The 20,807-nt window shown below is 45.2% G+C and overlaps 1 protein-coding gene across 5 annotated transcripts in view; it reads right to left on the reverse strand.

Annotated features, from left to right (window-relative positions):
• DDR2 (discoidin domain receptor tyrosine kinase 2) overlaps window positions 1–20,807 on the reverse strand; it is a 157,081-nt gene that overhangs the window by 58,283 nt on the left and 77,991 nt on the right. For 4 of the 5 annotated variants that reach the window (XM_040460990.1, XM_040460993.1, XM_040460991.1 and 1 more), the window contains one exon: window positions 4,886–4,994. The exons of the other annotated variant lie outside the window; for it this stretch is intronic. In XM_040460990.1, coding sequence (XP_040316924.1) covers window positions 4,886–4,994 — 109 coding nt within the window. The remainder of the gene's footprint in view (window positions 1–4,885; window positions 4,995–20,807) is intronic. 5 annotated transcript variants of the gene reach the window in all.

Consider the following 20,807-nt stretch of genomic DNA (forward strand, 5'->3'; position numbering starts at 1 on the left):
CTACAGATTAGGCTGGGGCAGGTTTTGTGTACCCAACCTGTCACTAGGGGGCATTTTAGGGTACGTGTGTGTGTGTGTACACACTGATATGTATATATCAGCTATCTTCTTTGTGCTTAACCTCAAAGGCGAGGTTCTTCCAAAGTTCAGATTTTAGAACCCCAAGCCTGAGAAGTGCCAGGGAGCTGGGGACAAGTGGATTTTCTTACAAAGAACAGCCATGCAAGATCAGGGACCCTGCTTCCAAGTCCAAAGCCCATCCATATCTTCCAGTATAGGTGGTAAAGCTCCCACACCATAAAATCACAGTAAGTTTGTGACAAAAAGGCTCTCACAGATCACCTAATCCAACATCACCTTACTACAGGTAAAAGGATTAAGGAAATACGAAGAGAAATACAATGGCAGGCGTAATGTCACGTAATTAAAGACCAAGCCAGGATCATAACCAGGTTTTTCCTCAGAATCACTTTCTAAGTGAGTTAAATACCATTTTCTTGTCTTTCTTTTTTCTTTTATTTGAGAGAGAGCATGAGCAGGGGAGGGGCAGAGGGAAAGGGAGAAAGAGAATGTTAAGCAGGATCCACACCCAGCATGGAGCCCAATGCAGGCTCGATCCCATGACCCTGGGCTCATGACCTGAGCCAAAATCAAGAGTCAGATATTCAACCGATTAAGCCACCTGGGCACCCCAATGAGTTAAATACTATTTTCTAAGTAAACTGCAAATCATTCGGCAGAATATTCTAACAATGTCCACATCATTTGTTGATTTGTAGAAATGTTTTTCACAAATTGTTGGTATGATCGTTTGATGGAGACTAGCTAACTGATCTCCTGAGCCATGATTGTGACAGAGGAAACTGCCTCAACCTCTTCCAATGACCTTCCATTGAATCGACAGTCATCCGGTCCCTGTCCCTGGTGCACGGTTACAATGGGAAGCTGGCGAGGCATGCTGTCCACACTTCAGAACTGTGTACATACTCCTGCATGTCAGTATTTCCTGGGTGGACCCGTAGAGCCTACACTGCAGCCCCCAGTGACAACGCCACCTTGAAGCCTGCCATTACTGGAAATGCCACTATTACTACCTGTCTCACTACCTGCTTGGCTGCCGCTGTCAAAGCTCTGGTGCTTTAGAGCAGGGAGCCAACGGCCTCCCTGCCATCGTGTCATGACCTACTACCTATATCACACTAGTACTACCCGGGAGCCTCCATGGTGTGACACCAGCAGCCATGATGAAATCTCCACAACGGGCTTAAACTAATGAGCTGGTTGTAGACTTTATATTAATTAAATTTAATGTTTAGCCCAGTTGCTATTTGCCAGCCAATATTTTATATCAAATACTCTATTAAAATATGTGTTGATATTTTAAGATCTGTTTACAACCCAGTTCTCCCAACTTATATCCAAGATGGCATCTATTTATACCATGGGACCAACCTGTGAGGAAAACCTACCTGGCCAAGAATTTTCGTCTTTCGGTAGAAACCAATAAGGACTTCTGAAAAGTCACCCATAAATCAACATGCGTTTATTATGTATCTATTCTACATTCATCACTGTGCAGGCCCTAGGACTCCACAAACCCCAAGATTTGTGCCTCGATGCTTTAACACTGATTACCGTTTCTCGTTGCTGGTCTCTAGCTAACTTTGTAAAACAGAAGAAATGGTAGAGAGAAGGATTAGTTCTTCAACATACCTCAAATATTCTATGTTCTATAAAGATCTTTGCAAGTCAAGACATTTCTTCCTTTCTCCCTGGGAGAAAGAGGCAACAGGAGGGGCACTTGGGTGGCTCAGTTGGTTAAGTCTCTGACTTTTGATTTCGGCTTAGGTCATGATCTCACAGTTCACGAGTCCAAATCCTGCTTAGGGCTCTGCGCTGATGGTGTGGAGCATGCTTGGGATTCTCTCTCTCTCTCTCTCTCTCTCTCTCTCTCTCTCTCTCCCTTTCTCTCTGGTTCTCTCTCTCTCTCCCAAAATAAATTAAAAAACTTTAAAAAAAAGAGCCAACAGAAATGATTGGCACCAGGAATATGGGGAAAATGTTTTAATGATAACTGCTTTCTGTCTTCACACAGCTCATTTCCTGCCACAGGGCTATAACAATGCTCTTGAACACAGAACACTAGCTCTTTTGGTTCATTCATCAAAATGTCCTCATATCATCCTAGTCTCTGTGAATGTGCCTGGAACCAAAACACGCTACCATTCTGTGCACACATAGTGACCCTTCCTTGGAGACCGAATCAGGGAGATGACCATTTGCTTGTTCAATGTAGCAGGAAGCAACCACACTTCAACGGGGTGGGAGGAATACAGAGGAGAGAAATGAAGGAATGGTGTTCAAGTTCAGATCTGAGGTGAACCAACTAAACTTATTACAAGAAAGTAATAAGGCACTGGGTTTATTAAAACAAGAAATCCTTGATTTTAAGGTGTTTTGATTATATTTCCTTTTCAGGTATAAAGAATATCCCACAGAGACAGAATTCTAGTTAGGAGAAGAGGGTGAGGATTTTCACAATGTACCCTCATGCTATATGAAGAGGACAAAAGAAAAATGTCCTCAAAAATCCATATACAACACGGAGCAACAGAACTTTCATACATTACCGTGGGATGGGCAAATTGGTAAAATCTCTTTGGAAAACTCTGGTAATGTGTAGAAAAACATACTGTATGTAACATATAACTCAGTAACTCCACTTCCAGGTATATGCCCCCAAAAAGCTGAATACACACTTCTACCAAAAGACCTTTACAAGAATGATTACAGCAGGTTTATTCATGATGGGCCCAAACTGGAAACGATCCAAATTCCCATCCACAGTAGACTGGACAAATAAAATATTCAAACAAAGTAATATCGCACAACAATGAAAACAAACAGTTGCCAACTGCATGCAGAAGGGTGGATGAATATCATGAACAAAATATCGAATGAAAGAAGCCAGATGCGAAATAGTATTTATGCATCATTTGCTTCCATTTATATACAGTATAAAAACAGGCAAAATTAATCTATATTGTTATAAAGCAGGATAATGATTACCCTTGGAGTGAGGGTGAGAAGAAGTGAATGAAAAGAAGCATGAGGTGAGCTTCTGAAATCTGGTAAACCTCTGTTTCTTAATCTGGATGCTGCTTAGATGGATGTATTCAGTTTGTAAAATTCATCACATTGAGCACTTATACTAAGTATAAGGATATACGTATACTTTCCTATATTTATATTTGTGCCAACATGGAAAAAAAAATGACTCCAATCCTTTACCCTTCCCTGTACTCAGGCCATCCCCATGTGATTTTTTTATGCCATCCCACTCTGACTCAGGGCTTGGCCATGTGACTTGCTTTGGCCAATGAGATCTCAGCGAATGTGACTAAAGCATTGGCTTGGAAAATGCTGCACATTTCTGCTTCTGCTATTGCTCCTGTGCAATTTCCATTAAAACATATCCATGCTAGTCTGCTAGAGGAGAGGACAGCCAAGTTGCCCAGTCGTCAGAGCCAAGGCCATCCTAGATGAACCAATAACCAGCTGACTCCCAGATAGGTGCATGAAACCAGAGATCAGAAGAATACTTCAACCAAGCCCAGATTGGATCACCAACTTTACGTAAGTTGTTAAGAGGCATTACTCTGGTAATAGACAAGTGATAAAATTGCGTACTTCAATTTAAAGTTAAAATATACATGCAATTTTCCCCAATGTTTATATCAGCACTATCGACAATAGCCAAAGTATGGAAACATCCCAAGCGTCCATTGACGGATGAATGGATAAAGAAGGTGTGGCTTATAGATACAATGGAGTATTACTCGGCAATCAAAAAGAATGAAATCTTGCCATTTGCAACCACATGGATGTAACCGGAGGGCATTATGCTAAGTGAAATTAGTCAGAGAAAGACAAATATCATACGACTTCACTCATATGAGGAATTTAAGATACAAACAGATAAACAGAAGGGAAGGGAAGCAAAGATAATATAAAAACAAGGAGGGGGACAAGAGAGAAGAGACTCTTAAATATGGAGAATAAACAGAGGGTTGCTGGAAGGGGTGTGGGAGGGGGATGAGCTAAATGGGTAAGGGGCATTAAGGAATCTACTCCTGAAATCACTGTTGTACTATGTGCTAACTAACTTGGATGTAAATTTAAAAATTAAGTAATTAATTAATTTAAAAAATAAAAATAAAATAAAATATATAGAGAGAGACACACATACAAATTGTTTTAAAAAGTTGGGGAGAACTAAAAGATTTCTCTGGACACATCTATATTTGAGTATGGCCACACCTGATAGGAAAGAAAGACTGCCTGAGATCCCATAAGACCAGGGTCCCAGAAGCACAACATGACATCCAAGTAAAACATAGGCCTAAACCAGCCAAAAATAACTGGAAACCCAACCTGTGGAAGTTCTCCAAGTCATCTAAAAATTCTTTCCTGTTTCCAAGAAGATGCAGAAGTAAACAGATGCTTCCTCCGCCTCCCATTTTTTAAAATTCCCATTTACTCCACTCTAGTTTATATCAAGAGCCCTTTCACAACAGCCAAGATGTCATATAGACAGAGGATATTAGTTTCTGTTTCTGCTTTAGACAAGTTTCATCATGAAAGAGAAGGAAGGTAGGAAGGAAGGAAAGAAGGAAGGAAGGAAGGAAGGGAGGGAGGGAGGGAGGGAGGGAGGGAGGGAGGAAGGAAGGAAGGAAGGAAGGAAGGAAGGAAGGAAGGAAGGAAGGAATAAGGGGAAAAGATGACCCTTTGGATACCCTTGGCAGGGCCTTTGCCAAGATGAACATTGATGGACTTGAGTGTTCGGCTGGTCTTCTAGCATGTGGCTGAGCAATGGCCGTGTTACCTGGATTAACCTGAGCTTTTGCAGAACTCAAGATGGACAGCAGCAGGAGTAGCATCAAGGGTATTCTGGGAATCGAAGTCATCTCAGAAGACGGTGTCGGAACTGGAGCCTGCAGCCCACCAAAATGCAAGCAAACGAGAAAGAGAAGGAGAGGAGAGGAGTGAGACAGATACTATCAAAATGAATGGATACAATTTGCACTATTATGTTTGGGTTCTTACAGCCTTTATTTCTATATTTAGGACTTCAAGTCACAGACTTGGAGAGTCTTGTGGGACATTCAATAATCACATAATGTAAGAATTTCCAAACTCAGATCATGAAATTACAATTACCAAAACTACAGGCAAGTAACAAAGTTTTACTAAGATTAATACTTACCCACATTGTGAACGGTGATAATCTAAAACTTACATTTATGAAGTCCTCACAATTTTGATATTGATTCCAATATTAAACCAAGAAAAAAAAATATATATATATGGAATATTTACAGATACATACATATATACAGGTTAGTATACACACATGCATCTCTTTGCTGTATCAGCTGAGAGGGCCTAAAAGCCAAACACCACAATAGCAACAAGTATGCCTAGTGCCCGGATCTTGGTTTTTAATACCATTCTCCAATAAAAGGAGTCAGAGTTCCTTGGAGAAGTGGCTGATCCCAGGCCTGGGGCAGGATATATACAATATGAGCCTGGAGAATCTTTTAGTGGCAGAAATCAAGAAAGTATACATCCCCCCCAAGTGATGGGGATATATCAACGGGACACAGGAACCAACTGAAAGAGTTCTCAGTGGTCAAAGCTGGAAGAATTTGAGCAACAGAATAAATAAAGTAGTATTGGACTACAACCCAAGGAACAAAATAAATATCTACAAGTCCATGTTGATATAAATAAATGACTGAATAAGCAAAAGGGGGAGAACAGAAAATCTTCCCATTCGAAAGAATTCTAAATAATTTATGTAGATACTCTGCTTTTAAGGAGGTGGCACATAATCCCTCCCCTTAGGGTGAACTGCACACAGTGACCTTCTCCCAAATAGTCCAGTATGGAAATGGAGGAAGTAGTTTTTCAGTGGAGGAACTTGACAAATGCTACCTCAAGCCAGGTGATGGAGGTTAACATCACCTTTGATAAGTCACACTGTTAATATATACCCTGGATATGATATGATGAGAATGGCACAGGATAGCCTCTGTGGTCTTCCTCCTAAAAACCCATTACCTCAGACTAATCATGAGAAAAACATCAGTTCAGTCCCATTTTAGGGACATTCTACAAAATTCCTATTGAATAATCCTCTAAGCTATGAGGACCACAAAAGACAAGAAAGTCTAAGAAACTGTCACAGCTAAGGGAGCGTAAGGAGGCATGACAACTAACTGTAAAGTGGCATCCTGGATGATGATCCTGGAATAGATAAAGGACATAGGGGAAAACTGAGGAAATCTGAATGAAGTATAGACTTTAGTTCATTATAATGTATCAACATTGGTTCATTAACTATGACAAAGCTACTGTGCTAATGTAGGATGTTAATAATAGGGGAAACTGGGTATTGGGTAAACAGGAATTCTATGTACTATCTTTGCATTGACTCTGCAAGTATGCAACTGTTCTAGAATAAAAATTGTACTAAAAAGTTTCTGCCAGGTAACACTAATCATCAACCAAAACAACAATGTACTCATTGTTATAAATAATATGCAATACATAATTAACAAAGGAAGACAAAATCCCATTAAGCTGGGGTGATTACAGAAAGCTTCATGGAGAAATCTGACCTGATCAGGCTCTTGAATGATGAGTAGGATTTTAATGGGCTATAATGGGAATGGAGTAAATAAAGGGGGAACATAGCCAAGACGCCTGTTGAGGAAGCAGAAACTTTCTATGATGTTTTCTAGGTGGTAGAACTCTCACCTGCCCTCCTCAATAAACAAGTAGGAAAAGAAAGGAAGGAAGGAAGGAAGGAAGGAAGGAAGGAAGGAAGGAAGGAAGGAAGGAAGGAAGGAAGGAAGGAAGAAAGAGGGAAGGAAAGGCAGATATTCAAATGCTTGAAGAGGATGAAGCCAAAACGAATCAAGGACAAAAGACTAAAGTGGCCTTCTGGTGGGGGTGGGTGATCCACAGACCACAAAATGGTGATAAGCATGGTTTCATGGAATTGATTTGGATGGGGTAAAACATGTGCCTCAGTGTGCATAGTCACTGCCAGCAGCAGAAACATTGTGTTTTCATAAAGGAGTCCCCAAACTAATAAGCCCAGAGAAAGGAAAACATGGGCAGATCTTGGAGACATTGGTCATAGCTATAATCTAGCACTAGCCATGACCATGGTCCAGGATGTCCTTCCACAAAGACCCAAGCTTCTTGTGCACAACCACTCAGCCTTGTCAGCACTGCCTTGACTAACCACTCTCTCCTTTGGTAGAAGAGTCCCACAATTCTCTCTTGGGACACTTTCTCATGAGTTGTTGGCCATAACCTCTCCCCTCTATAACCTTCCCCAGCAGTTCCCTCTACAAGGAATGTCTTATACCTCATTCCCTTAACCAAAACACACGCTGATTTTGCCTCTATTAGATCCTCCATGGCATAGTTATAAAAAAAAATCCATTTAGTCATTACCTTCAAAATGGCTCATTCTTGTATCTCCAAAAGAATACTTTCCATTTTGTACAAAGCATGCACTCAAAAATGGTTTTCAACTGAACTCCGCAGCACTTACTAGATGCTTAAAACTATCTGACTGACTTTCCTTTTGGAAACTGTTACTTGAGGGTTTCAGGCTGTGAATCTCCAAAACAAGTGATTATTTCTACTTTGCTGGCTTCAAATTAGGGTGTCAGCAGCTAACGAACACAGAAGAACCATTAACAAACTCAGAGGTATGGTAACTACAGCGTGTATATCTAACGTGAGCCAAAGACGCTCTCATGTAATATTCACAGTAACCCAATGAGGTTGTTTTTCATCAACAAGGTAACTGAGCGGGAAGAGAGTAAAACTGATCTGATTACACAGTTGACAGGTGCTCACGTGAACCCAGAGTTTGTATCACTCCAACATCCACATGGGTTTTGTTGTTACTGTTTGTTTTGTCTTTGTTTGTCATTATACTGCACTCCCCTTTGATCTGGCCTCGCCTACAAGACCCAAGCTATTCTCCTGCTTCTGCCTCACGGCCTCTGCCGGGATACTTCAGGCTTTCTTTGTCCAGATCAACCCTCTGTTCAACGGTCACTTCCTCTGTGGAAACCTCTCTGGCCCTCTTGTTACATGCTCTGAAAGCTTTTCATTATTTGTCTACATAGAAGTGATCCCAGTTTCTGATCATATATTCATTGCTGTAGGGTCTTCCCCATCCCCTCCATAAACTCGATGTTTATTTTACTCACCATTGCGTTCTGAACACCCACCAGAGTGCTGGGTAAATATTTGCAGAGGAAATTAATGATTGCCTTGAGCCATATATTCAGTGATTACATCTGGCCACACTCAATTCCACACCCTAAACGGAAATGCACCCAAGGCTTATTATAAGCCTACATCACCCTATTCTGCACCTTTGAATGAGTTTCTCTGAGGGTTCCGGATTTAAGCAATGTAACATGTGAACAGAACCCACAAACATACAGAGAAGAACTTCAAGGAGGTAGAAAGGCCCTTTCCTATCCATTTCTTTGGTTGATAGTACAAATTCCCCTGACAATTTATTCAATCTTTGAAAATGAAGCTCAAAATGCAAATATCTCTGGCCAAGCAGTATTCTTTCATTCGTTTTTTTCAGTAACTATTCTCTATGTGTCTACTAGGTGCGGTTCCACGTGCTGTAAAAGGCAGCTTGGAGCTGTCATCATGGAGCTTGTAATGCACAAGCAGACAAGTAAAGAAATAAGAAATCCAAAGAGATGTATGTGTCATGAAGAAGATAAAATGGGGTGATGCGACAGAGAGTGAATGCGGGCTATTTCAGGCAAGGTGGTCAGGAAAGGCCTCTCTGAGTATGGGATTGGCACAGAAACATATAAGGAGAACAATGAAGAGAAGAGGCAACCCAGAAAAGACTCATATGAATGGGAACTTACTATTTTATAAAAGGGGCACTTAAAATCAGTGAAACAGGGGTGCCTGGGTGGCTCGCTCAGTTAAGTGTCCAACTTTGACTCAGGTCATGAACCCACAGTCTGTGAGTTCGAGTGCCGCGTCCAGCTCTATGCCAACAGCTCAGAGCCTGGAGCCTGCTGCAGATTCTGTGTCTCCCTCTCTCTCTGCCCCTTCCCTGCTCATGCTCTGTCTCTCTCTGTCTCTCAAAAATAAATGTTAAAAAAAATTTTTTTTTAATAAAATAAAATCAGTGAAACAGTTCATTTGTTTTCAAAAACAAATAAAAGTATATCCACAGCCTACACATGAAAAAAGAGAATTCCCAAAATGCAAAAAGAGAACTATCAAAGTATTTCAAGAAAATATAAGAGCATTTGCTAGGAGCTAAAGGTAAGGAAGGACTGCACAAGTGAGATGTAGAAAACAAAATCCAAAAATGATAAAATTTTCCATCAAAATTTTAAATGTCTTTGACACCAAAAGCATCAACAGATAAATAATAGGCTAAGATAAATTTTGGAGTTTTATAACAACATAGTTTCTGGTATAAATATAGATCTATAGATCATTTTTTGAAAACCACTATAAAAGTGGGCCAAGCAGGGCCACCTAGGTGGCTCAGTCAGTTAAGCATCAGACTTCGGCTCAGGTCATGATCTCCCAGTTGGTGAGTGTGAACCCCACGTCGGGCTTGCTACTATCAACACAGAGTCCACTTCTGATCCTCTGTCCCTCTCGCTCTCTGCCCCACCCCCCGCAGAAGTCAATAAACATTAAAAAATAAATAAAATAAAAAATTGTTTTAAAAAATGCATATACCTTATGATCCTTATATTTCCCTTATTATTAGTTACCCTAGAGAAAGACCTAGGTATCTGCCTAACGAGGTACGCACAAAGAAGTGCTTTGCAATATTTCCTCAAATTTTATTTTATTGGGGTAAGAACCCTTCACAAAAGATCTACTCTCTTAACAAATTTTTAAGTATCCAATCCATTATTGTTGACTGTGGGTACAATGTTGGGCATCGAATTTCTAGAACTTATTCATCTTGCTCAACCTTAACTTTATTTCCCCCTCCCCTCATCCCCTGGCAACCACCATTGCACTCTTTCATTAGACAAATGTGACTATTTTAGGTACCTAATATAGTGGAATTAGGCAGTATTTGTCCTTCTGTGACTGGTTTATTTCGCTTAACATAATGTCCTCAAGGTGCCTTGATGTTGACTATTACAGAATGTCCTTCTTTTCAAAGGATGAATAATATTCCACTGTGTACATATACCACATTTTTCTATTCATTCACATATGTATGGATAGATATCTAGATTGTTTCCACATCTAGTGCTGCAATGAACATGGGAGAGCTAATTCCTCTTCAAGACCCTGATTTCAATTCTTTGGAGAAAATACCTAGAAGTGGATTACATGGTAGTCCTATTTTTAATTTTTTACTGAACCCCCATGCTATTTTCCGTAGAGGTTGTGGCTAACTTATCTTCGAGAAGGATGCCAAGAATACACAGAGGGGAAAGGATAGTCTCTTCAACAAATGGCATTGGGAAAACCGGACACCCATATGTCAAAGAATGGAATTGGACCATTATCTTACACCACACACAAAGATCAACTCAAAATGGATTAAAGACTTGAATGTAAGACCTGAAATTTTAAGACTCCTCGAAGAAAACATACAGGAAAAGCTTCAGGACATTGGTCTTGGCAATGATTTCACAGATATGACAAATGCACAGGGAACAACAACAAAAACAAACGAGCAGGCTTACACCAAACTAAAAAGCTTCTGCACGGTAAAGGAAGCCATCAACAGAGTGAAAAGGCAACCTATACAATGGGAGAAAATATTTGTCAGCCATACATCTGATAAAGGATTCACATTCAAAATATATAAGAAACTACTACAACTCAATAACAAAAAACCAATAACCTGATTTTAAAATGGGTTAAGGACTCGAATAGACATTTCTCCAAAGAAGACATACAAATGGTCAACAGATATATGGGGTGCGGGGGGGGGGGGATGCTTAACATCACTAATCATCAGGGGAATGCAAATCAAAACCACAATGAGGTATCACTTCACACCTGTCAGGTGGCTATTATCAAAAAACAAAAACAAAAACAAGGACAAGTGTTGGCAAGGATGTGAAGACACTGTTGGCGCTATATATTTTTTTTATTAACAAAAACTTGGGGAAATTTCTATGAATAGGAGAATGCTATAGATGATGGTATACTCCTACTGTGAAATACTATGCAAGACTTTAAAAGTCTGAGCTGGATAGGCGTCCATGACTACTTTTGGATGAACAAACAGGTTGTAAGATTTATGTAAAGCATGCTATGTATCTTTGTGGATAAGTGCACACACACACACACACACACACACACACGCATACATGTATGTATACACAAAAGATTGAGAAGGGTAAATACCGTGCTAATAACAAGCTTCACTCTAGGGCTTGCTCTGGTGCTCAGATAAGAGGGTGAGTGGGGACAGAGCAAGGGGCTTCAGGAGACAAGGCTGGTAACAGTAGTTCCCTCAGAGATTGGACTGCTTGGCAGAGGAGACCAGGAATGGTGATCAAAAGGAAACTCTAGACTTGTTTGTTGTGTTGATTCTTAACAAGGAAAATATGTTCCTTGTTACTGCCTTTTACATTGGTTTTTCCGACAAAAACCAATTTCCTGGGGGGCAGTCTATCAGAAGCATTGGAGGATGCTTTCCAACCAACTGTGCATATCCCAGAGGTTAGAGATACATGGAGAACTTGTCTTGTACCTGAAGAATCACTTGTGGGATTGAGACATACTATCGGTCGGTACATCTTATACATGAATAAAGTAAACAAACAACAACAACAACAACAGTAGCAGTTGAGAATTGCCGCTTAGACATTATTTTGTTGTTTTAGAACACTTGTACTTCAGTGGATGCTTATGGATGCATTACTAGTGGGCCTTACAACAATTCTAAGGAGAAAGATTACCACTGCCTTTATGAAGAAGGAAAGTAAGGACCTAAGTCACTTTACCCACAACCTACGTAGACTTACATGCTCTGAGTTGGCATGTTGACCCATCTGTCATGCTGGACCCTGAGTCATTTAAGGTCAAAATATATAAGTCATTTAACGTCAAAGACCTTGTTTATCTCTATATCAAAATCAGGTTCACTCTGACTTGCCTGGGTCACAAAACTAGAAAGAGTTAAGAATCAATTCCAGTTGCTCTGACTCTAAGGCCAGTGTTTCTTCACTCACAACCCAATATTTTTCCAAGGAATATCAATGGACAGGTAGCCCAGAGAGAATGTGTCCCTTGTAATAAAAAACCCACACTTCCCTCTTCTCAGTGAAAATCCCCTCCCCAGGCCAAGCTGGATGAACATTCCAAACTGACTGCAATGAGACCGTGGCTCAGGACTTCCCGGGCCTGCTTAGGAGACGGGTAGCTGTCCATCTCAGGACCACCCACATCAGGATCTGGACAGGCTGTGGGTCAAAGCCATCAGGAAAACCAGCAAGTAAATGGAGGGCAGATGGGAGTGGGGCAGCCACAACTAGAAATAAGCAAGAATTAAAAAAAAACAAGAATCTAGAAGGTCAAATGTCTTACAAATTATCTGGGTAATTGAGCAAATTGAGGCTTCCTAAAGCCTCTTTCTGAAACGTAGTCTGGGGGTGCCTGGGTGGCGCAGTCGGTTAAGCGTCCGACTTCAGCCAGGTCACGATCTCGCAGTCCGTGAGTTCGAGCCCCGCGTCGGGCTCTGGGCTGATGGTTCGGAGCCTGGAGCCTGTTTCCGATTCTGTGTCTCCCTCTCTCTCTGCCCCTCCCCCGTTCATGCTCTGTCTCTCTCTGTCCCAAAAATAAATAAACGTTGAAACGTAGTCTGGGCCACACCATGGTGGCAAAGCAAGTCACACTCGCTGCCTGACACCATCCCATCCTGCGACGGTTCACACGCTGAGGGCTCACTCCTGGTCAGCCCCAAGTCTCCTGTGGCTCTAGGTCATACACACCTGAGGACGACCACACTCCCCTTCTCCAACTGCCTTGAATATCAGACTGTTTCCCTAGTAACAGGCTCTACTCTAGTGTCCAAATAGGATGGTAGGTGAGGGTGGGGTGTGGAAATGATTTGGGGGCTGCTGAGTGAGAAAGGGTGGGAGCAAGTTCAACTCTCTCCCTCCACACTGGTGGCACAACAGCCTTTCAGGGCTCCAGAGCACGAGCCCTACACTGTGTCTCTTTTTTTACTACAGAAATGAAAACACATGATAGGTAGGTAGGTAGGTAGGTAGATAGATAGATAGATAGATGATTGATAGGTAGATAGATATATAGATGGATGATAGATAATAGATGATAGATGATAGACATCAAAATTTAGATGACACATATTTAGATATAAACTGAAACACTTTTAGAAATGTAGCTATAATAGTTCACTGAATTTATTTGGGGGAAAAAGTACCATCATTTCCTGTGATGATATGGAAAGTATGCAGAGCAAGCATCCGTTGGGACCTCTTGCTCTAACTAGTTGGACGCTTCGAGTGCCTCTGACGAGACCATCGCTCACAGAGAGTAGAGCTCTCTTTGTCCCCCAAGTCTAAATATGAGCACAAACCATCTTTTTCTCTGATGCAGAACTAGAGGTACACCCCACTTTAAGAAATGCCTGTAGTTGCCAAACTCATACGTTGTGAAATGTTCATCCGCATTACAGAAGAATTCTTTGCACCACCCCAAAGCGCCAGGTACCTTTGAATAACAAGTTTCCATGTGGCACGATTAAAATAACATTCAGCACACAGGAATGTTCCATCTACTTAACTGGACTCATAAATCACTGAGGAGGGGTCCACATCACAAACTAGTTCTTCACTTTGTACAATGATCCAGTGCCCGGGTCCTTCGAGTAGCGAATCTTTCCGGGACTTGAATCCAGGTCATAATCAAGTGTTCAGGGATACGGCCTGAGCACAGAGCAAGAAGGGTCATTCTCCCCAGACAGTCCGTCCTCCCAGATCCCAAAGCTGGAGACAATCTGAGGTGACCGCCCCTCTGGCGAAAAATAAAAAGTCACAGATTTCCGGCAGACATCTTCACACTGAGTCCATGACAGGGTCCAACAAGGAAGTGCCTGCCTTCCTGGAAAGTTATCTGCAGACTCCAGCCTTGGCCTCTCTACCTAAAGACAGGCCTTCCCTTCCGGAAAGGGTGGGCGTCTGACAAGGCAGAGACAGGAATGGGAAGTGAGATAAAAGCACTCGGTCAAGTGGGAGCAGACACACGAGGCGTGGTGTGGGCCCAGTGTGCTCAGTTCTTGCACCTGCGTGTGTTGAAGACCAGGGCCTGGCAGGGAGACGAAAACCCACTTGCTTTAGGGCCGTCCATTTTCACTCGGGGGCCCCTCAGGGCCCTGGGTCCTCCCTGCTGACTCATTTTCATTTCAGATTCAACAAATGGAAAGAGCAATCTTCGCACTGTTTAATACTCAGCAAACAAAGATGCAGAAATGAGCTTGGTTTTGGCAAGAGATGGGCCCCCAAACACACGCGTGCGAGCACACACGCATGCGCGCGCGCGCACACACACACACACACACACACACACACACACACACACACACCCTGGCCAACCTGGCGTTATCTGGCTCCCCAAGAGTCTTTCTCACTCCCACCCTTTCCTCTGGGAGTCCCCACCTCGTGCTTCTCCAAATGCATCCCCGCAGTGCTAAGCCAAAGGCCCCCCAGTGGCCCGATCCGTGTTTACACATGGGACATGCTCCAGACGACCCGAGGTAACCCTCACGGCTCGCAGGCCACGCTCCTGCCTTTGTTAGAAGAGCGCTGTGCTCCCTTCCAGCTCACTCCTTGGGTCGTAAAACAGAGACAACTTGAGTCTGTCGTAGAGTAGAGGTGGAGGGGGAAAGGCCAGGTGGCCATCTCATCCTTTCTCCCCCCCCCCTCCCCCTCACACCTGGGGAGAGGAGAGCTGCCAGGGACGGAGGGGGCACAGGACACTGACGTGTGCCATCACTTGATTTCACTTTCTATCTCGTTAGCACGAGGGATATCAGATCGAATGCCTTCACGCCGTCAGCAGGAGGAAGGAGAGTAAATACAGAGTGAAGGCAGGGCATTTTCCAAACACAGAAAGACCCATGAGAGGCTCTAAAACCCCGTACCCCTGGGCCTGCTGAGTCCTTGGGCAGCTGGCCCAGCCTCTCTGAGCTCCAGCAATCCCTGGCTCTTCATTTAGATAGATCACGGGTACCCTCGGCTTCCATGGTCCTGCACTTGAACATCTTTCCCACCCAGCCTCCAATTCCTTCCCCAGCCCACCCTCTGTCCCAGGCTCCTCACGGCCCCAGCTCACGTGCCGGGGAGCAGAGGGCAGCCTGTACGCGTTCCTGGGCACAGGAAAGTCGGCAGGAGGGACTCGGGTCACAGGGGGTTGGAAGTTATGAAAGAAAGGCACTAGTCCTCAAAATTACACATGCACAACAGTGGAAGCTTAGGGGACCGGAGAGCTCACCCGTCTCAAACTCTCTGGTTAAAGGTGAGGAAAGTAAGGTAGCCTGAACAGCCGAGCAGCCTCGTCACAGGCAAACGCTGGTCGGAGGCTGTGCCCGGGGCCCTGGCCCTCCACACTGGCTCTGTTCTGTCACACGGCCTCTCCTGGCCCTACGTCCTGTTTTTCCTTCCTAAAACTCTGAGCACACACACCTTCCTCAGGCCCGGTCTGTCCCGGATAACTGGTCTCCTTAAACCAGAGTGAAGTTACTGGGACAATCTCTGCGGTGGCTTTGCCACCGTCCCCCAGTGAGGGCTGGTAGCTTATCTCCCATCTCTTGAACGGGCTCGGGCGAGTGTCTTGCCTCCAACAAAGCGAATGCAGGAAAAATGATAGTTATGGAGCTTCAGAGCTTGGTCCACAAAGGGGATACGCCACCACTTGGCGCCCTCTCTCTTAGAGCCCTTGCCCTGGGAAGCCCAGGCCACACGGAGAAGCCACAACCTTCTGGTATCCAGGCTGCCCGTCCTAGCTGAGGTCCCAGCAGACAGCAGGGTCAGCTCGCAGAGTGAGCGAGGAGGGCTGGCAGGTGACTCAAGCCCCAGCTACCGTCTGCTGCAAACACAGGAGAGACCCGGAGGAAGAACAGCCCAGCTGAGCCTCGTCCCCTCGGGGGCACGAGCGATAATAACGATACCGTGGCGGTCCGTCTGAGCTGTGAGGTGACTACGCAGTAAGAAGTGACTGGAACAACCTCCCTGAGTAAGGCCTCGCCTCCCACAAACGTTAAGTACTGGTTTGGAAACGTGGCCTGGTTTTTACTTGTTACCCATCTTTCCATTGCCCCCCATGCCTACAGTGAAGAGTTGGGCCACATAGTAAAGGGGTCACATGGGGAATAATGGTAAACAAGAGATACATCCCTCTCCTTAATCCCAGAAGTCAAGTTCAAGAGGTTAAAACCCTGGAGGGCTCAACGGTGAATCTGGGAGCAGCACCTGAGTCAGTGGGTCACCCCTTCCTGTGGCCCCTGGGCCCCTGAGAACCCCAGCTCTGCCTCCAACCTCCCTGGTGGCTCCTTCTGAGTCACCCTGTCAAGGCCACTCTTGCTGAGTCTACATCCTGTCTCCTCCTCCACCGGCTCTGCGGACCTGGCCCCACACCTGAGCCCTGGCGCCCGTTTCCTCAGCTGCAAGATGAGGGTAAGCATGTCACCCAGAGAGGGACGTGTGGATGGAATGAGTTATCGCCAAGAAGTGCGTAGAACAGGGCCCGGCTCCAAAATGTTCATGGTTATCTGTATTTCTGTCTTACTCTTGCTGTGCCTATGCATCGTCTCCTCAATAAATCTGCAAGTTAGAGGCAAAAAGCATACCTCCCTCATCCACACCTTTATTTGGGGATCAAGCAGCACCTGTGCAGCAGGTGCTCAGAGGACACTGTAGGTTGACTGACGGGCCATCTCAATGGTAATAAAATAAAATAGGCAAGAACAACAACATGAAGTCCTTGCTTTTTTTTTTTTTATCAAATTTTTCTAAATGTTTATTTATTATTGAGAGACAGAGAGACTGAGCATGAGTTGGGGAGGGGCAGAGAGAGAGAGGGAGACACAGAATCAGAAGCAGACTCCAGGCTCTGAGCTGCCAGCACAGAGACTGACGTGGGGCTTGAACTCACAAACTGTGAGATGGTGACCTGAGCCAAAGTCGACGCTCAACCGACTGAGCCACCCAGGCACCCCTATTCTATTCTATTTTAAAGTACGCTCTACACCCAGCAAGGGGCTTGAACTCACAAGCCCAAGATCAAGAATCATGTGCTCTACTGATGGAGCCAGCCAGGCACCCCAGGTCAGACCCTTTTTTTTTTTTTTTTTTTTTTTAAATTTTTTTTTTTCAACGTTTATTTATGTTTGGGACAGAGAGAGACAGAGCATGAACGGGGGGGGGGGGGCAGAGAGAGAGGGAGACACAGAATCGGAAACAGGCTCCAGGCTCCGAGCCATCAGCCCAGAGCCCGACGCGGGGCTCGAACTCACGGACCGCGAGATCGTGACCTGGCTGAAGTCGGACGCTTAACCAACTGTGCCACCCAGGCGCCCCCAGACCCTTTTAACAGACAGATACTAAGTAATCTCTGGGCTGAAGGGCACTTTTCTAGATTAGGGAAGTGTGAGATGTGGGTAGAGGTGGAAGATGATGTCGTTGTTATAACTCAACAAGATGGTGCCTATAAAGGGCTTACAGCAGGGTGCCTGGGAGACAGTCGGCGCTTATTAGCATTTCGGTATTATTTAGTGGTGGTTTTATGAATGGGATGGTGCATAAGAAGAACACAAGGTCAACAGTCAAGGTGACAAGTGTCCAGTGGGCATCTGGTGTGAGCCCGGCACAGGCTGGGTCACCTGGAGACGTTACAACAGAAAGCATGGGTCTTGGTTCCTGGCGGGAGATGCACAGGACTGGCACATACAGACATTTGGAAAAACAAACAAGACAGCGGCTGAGCAAGTTCCCATCTTGCTCTGACTCCGGGGCTGGCAGGGCAAAGTGGAACGTTGGGTGTCACACAACTGCGGGTCCAGGGACATACAGACACCAAGGCTCACGGGCCCCGCCGCCTTGGACGAACACGGCCCAAGAGTTTCTGCCCAAATCGCAGAGCTCGAAAGCCTCATTCGGCAGCTGGGTTTGAACCAAGTGTCTGAGATTCCTTTCCGGGTCCCTACCCCTTCCTTCAAGCAAGTCACTTCCTCAGTACCTGCAGCTTCCGCCATCCCGGCCAAAACAGTAATGGCCTCCATCAAGAGAAATCAGCTTCTCATACTTTCCATTTCACACTTCCTTCACATTGCTGACTGGACCTTCCCTTCTTGTTACTTTCACTGGCAGCCTCTGAAGCAAGTGGTGCAGAAAATACAAGTTTATTTAAGGGTATGAGACATCTGCAGAGTCCATCTGCCTTCAGGAAGTTCCCCATTGAGTCACCAGAGCCTGGCGCTCACCCCTGATGTCTGAAGAGTACCCTCCCCAGCCCGCCAGGCCCACTCACCGCCCCCAACTTCCCAGCCCAGCTCAAAGATACCACATCACCAGGGCCAAGTGTGGAACCAAGGACCTGCCCCATCCTGGCCTTGGAGATGCTTCAATCTCAGTCTCAGAACACTCTGATTTAGAGCAACTGACCCCACCCCTCCGGCAGAAGGCTCACACCCACCAGCTTCTTCCAACAGGAGCTCATGGCTTTGAGTTGCCCCCCCTTCACCAAGTAGATTCCTACTTTCTTTCAAACTGGTTCTGAGCTTCCGACCCACCCCATCCCACTTTGGGCTCAGATGACTGGTTTCGGGACATAAGTAGATATGCATATAACATTTGTTAGCTGTAATATTTCTATATTTCTATCTGTGAATATATATCTATCTGTATTTCTCTCTGGCTAGGCTGTGAGCTCCTGGAGGGATGGACCTTGTCAAGGTCTTCTCCAAATTCCCAGTGCAGAGCAGAGTCTGGAGATACGTAGTGAAGGTGCTGGGGTGGTTGAATGGGTGACCTGAGGGGTCTGCAGTGTCCAGGAATGTCCAGGAGTCCCAGTTCACCTGCTACCAGCTGAGAAGACAGAGCACCAGGCTTCTTCTCTTTGGCACTTCTTCTGAGTCTAAAGGAGTCTCCTCCTTCGACTCCATTGCATTGATACTCCTTACCTTAGCAGATGACAAGAAGGAGCTTCTACACTCCCTACCTGTGCTTGCATATGGTGTGAAAATCTTATCTCCCCAATAAGACTATGAGCTCCTGAAGGGCAGGAATGTTTTGCACCTCAGGGCTTATGACAGTATGATAAGCATTTATGGAACACAAATGAGATGCCAGAGAGTATGCTGAGTTTTACCTGAATCTTCTCACGTGGTCCTCAGAACACCTCTCTGAGGCTATCACTATTATATCCTCGTTGTACAAACAAAAAGACTGAGAAGAGACAATTTGCCCAAGATCACACAGGTAGCAAGTGTGATGGCAATCGATCGATGGTCACTTATAGGACGGTTACGATGGTTCCAAAGCTGTGCCATGCCACATCTTCCACAGCCACCCCTACTATCAGGCTAATGGGACACTCTCATCCGGCACAAAAGGTATGGTCGACTCCATTCTTGCAAGATTTCGGTCATACCGCCAGCATGACTCTGACTTTGGGAGGGAACTCCCACCTGACTCCAACATGGCACCTGCCATCTCCCACTGACTGACCTGAGCCTCTCAGGCGCCTGACCCCGGAGCTGGGTTTGGCGTCACGGCATCAGGACAGCTCAGTGTTCACACCTGCCTGTTCTGCTCACACCCAAACTCACACACACACGGTCGATTCGGGGCAGTAGAAAGTTCTCGTCAGCGGTAGCCGTTTCTATGGCTCTTGAAGCTCAGACAATTTGAAAGGCCTACTTCGTTAAGAAATGGAACATAAACTTACAGATACAAAGTTAGGCTCAGGGCCTCAAAGGATCTTCAACAAGTAAGGAGTGCAGAGGCAGAAGCTTCACCACCTGACCGCAAATCCGCCTCGGGATCTGAGTTCTAGTCCCTGCTCTGCTCACCACCGTCACCTGAGTGGCAATCCCTTTCCCTGATCGGGCTCAGCCTCCCCCTTGTTCGAGTGAGGGGCTGGGAAGGGTAAGAATGGAGTGTGGCTCCAAGGCCCCCCTCAGCCCTGACGCGCTGACTTCCATCAGGCCCGGGGCCAAACACGTCCCCAGGCTCACCACAACCGAACAGAACCGCCTGCTGATCCAGGGGGGATTCTGCTCCTCCCTCCAGCCCGGGCACATACTGTATTACAGTAATGAGAGCTTTGGTGGCTTTAAATATCACAAAACAAAAACAACGGGCAGCCTGCGTCCATCATCATTCCGGGTCCAGACCACAGAGGAGAGCGCCGCCAGACCAAGGCCAGAGTAGAGATGGCGACAGAAGCCCATGTCGTCCCTTTCAGGAATCCATTGGCTCGTATCTGGAATGAAAATCACCGCCGCCAGGGGCCGTGAAGAGCCAGTCAGAGAGCAAGCCCGCGAGGTCACTCTGGGACAGAGAGGCCCTAGCCATAGCGAGATTGGAGACCTGGGTCCTGGATCCCCCAGAGACGAGTTGGTGCCAAGCCTGAGGCCGCAGGAACCACCGCCTCTCACCTCTGGGAGAGGCAGAGAAGTCCAGCCAAAGGTCTCCACAGAAATGAGGCGAGCCTCCCCC

This window comes from Herpailurus yagouaroundi, unplaced genomic scaffold, assembly GCF_014898765.1.
Source record: "Herpailurus yagouaroundi ecotype Mexico unplaced genomic scaffold, PumYag 253, whole genome shotgun sequence".
Lineage (NCBI taxonomy): Eukaryota > Metazoa > Chordata > Mammalia > Carnivora > Felidae > Herpailurus > Herpailurus yagouaroundi.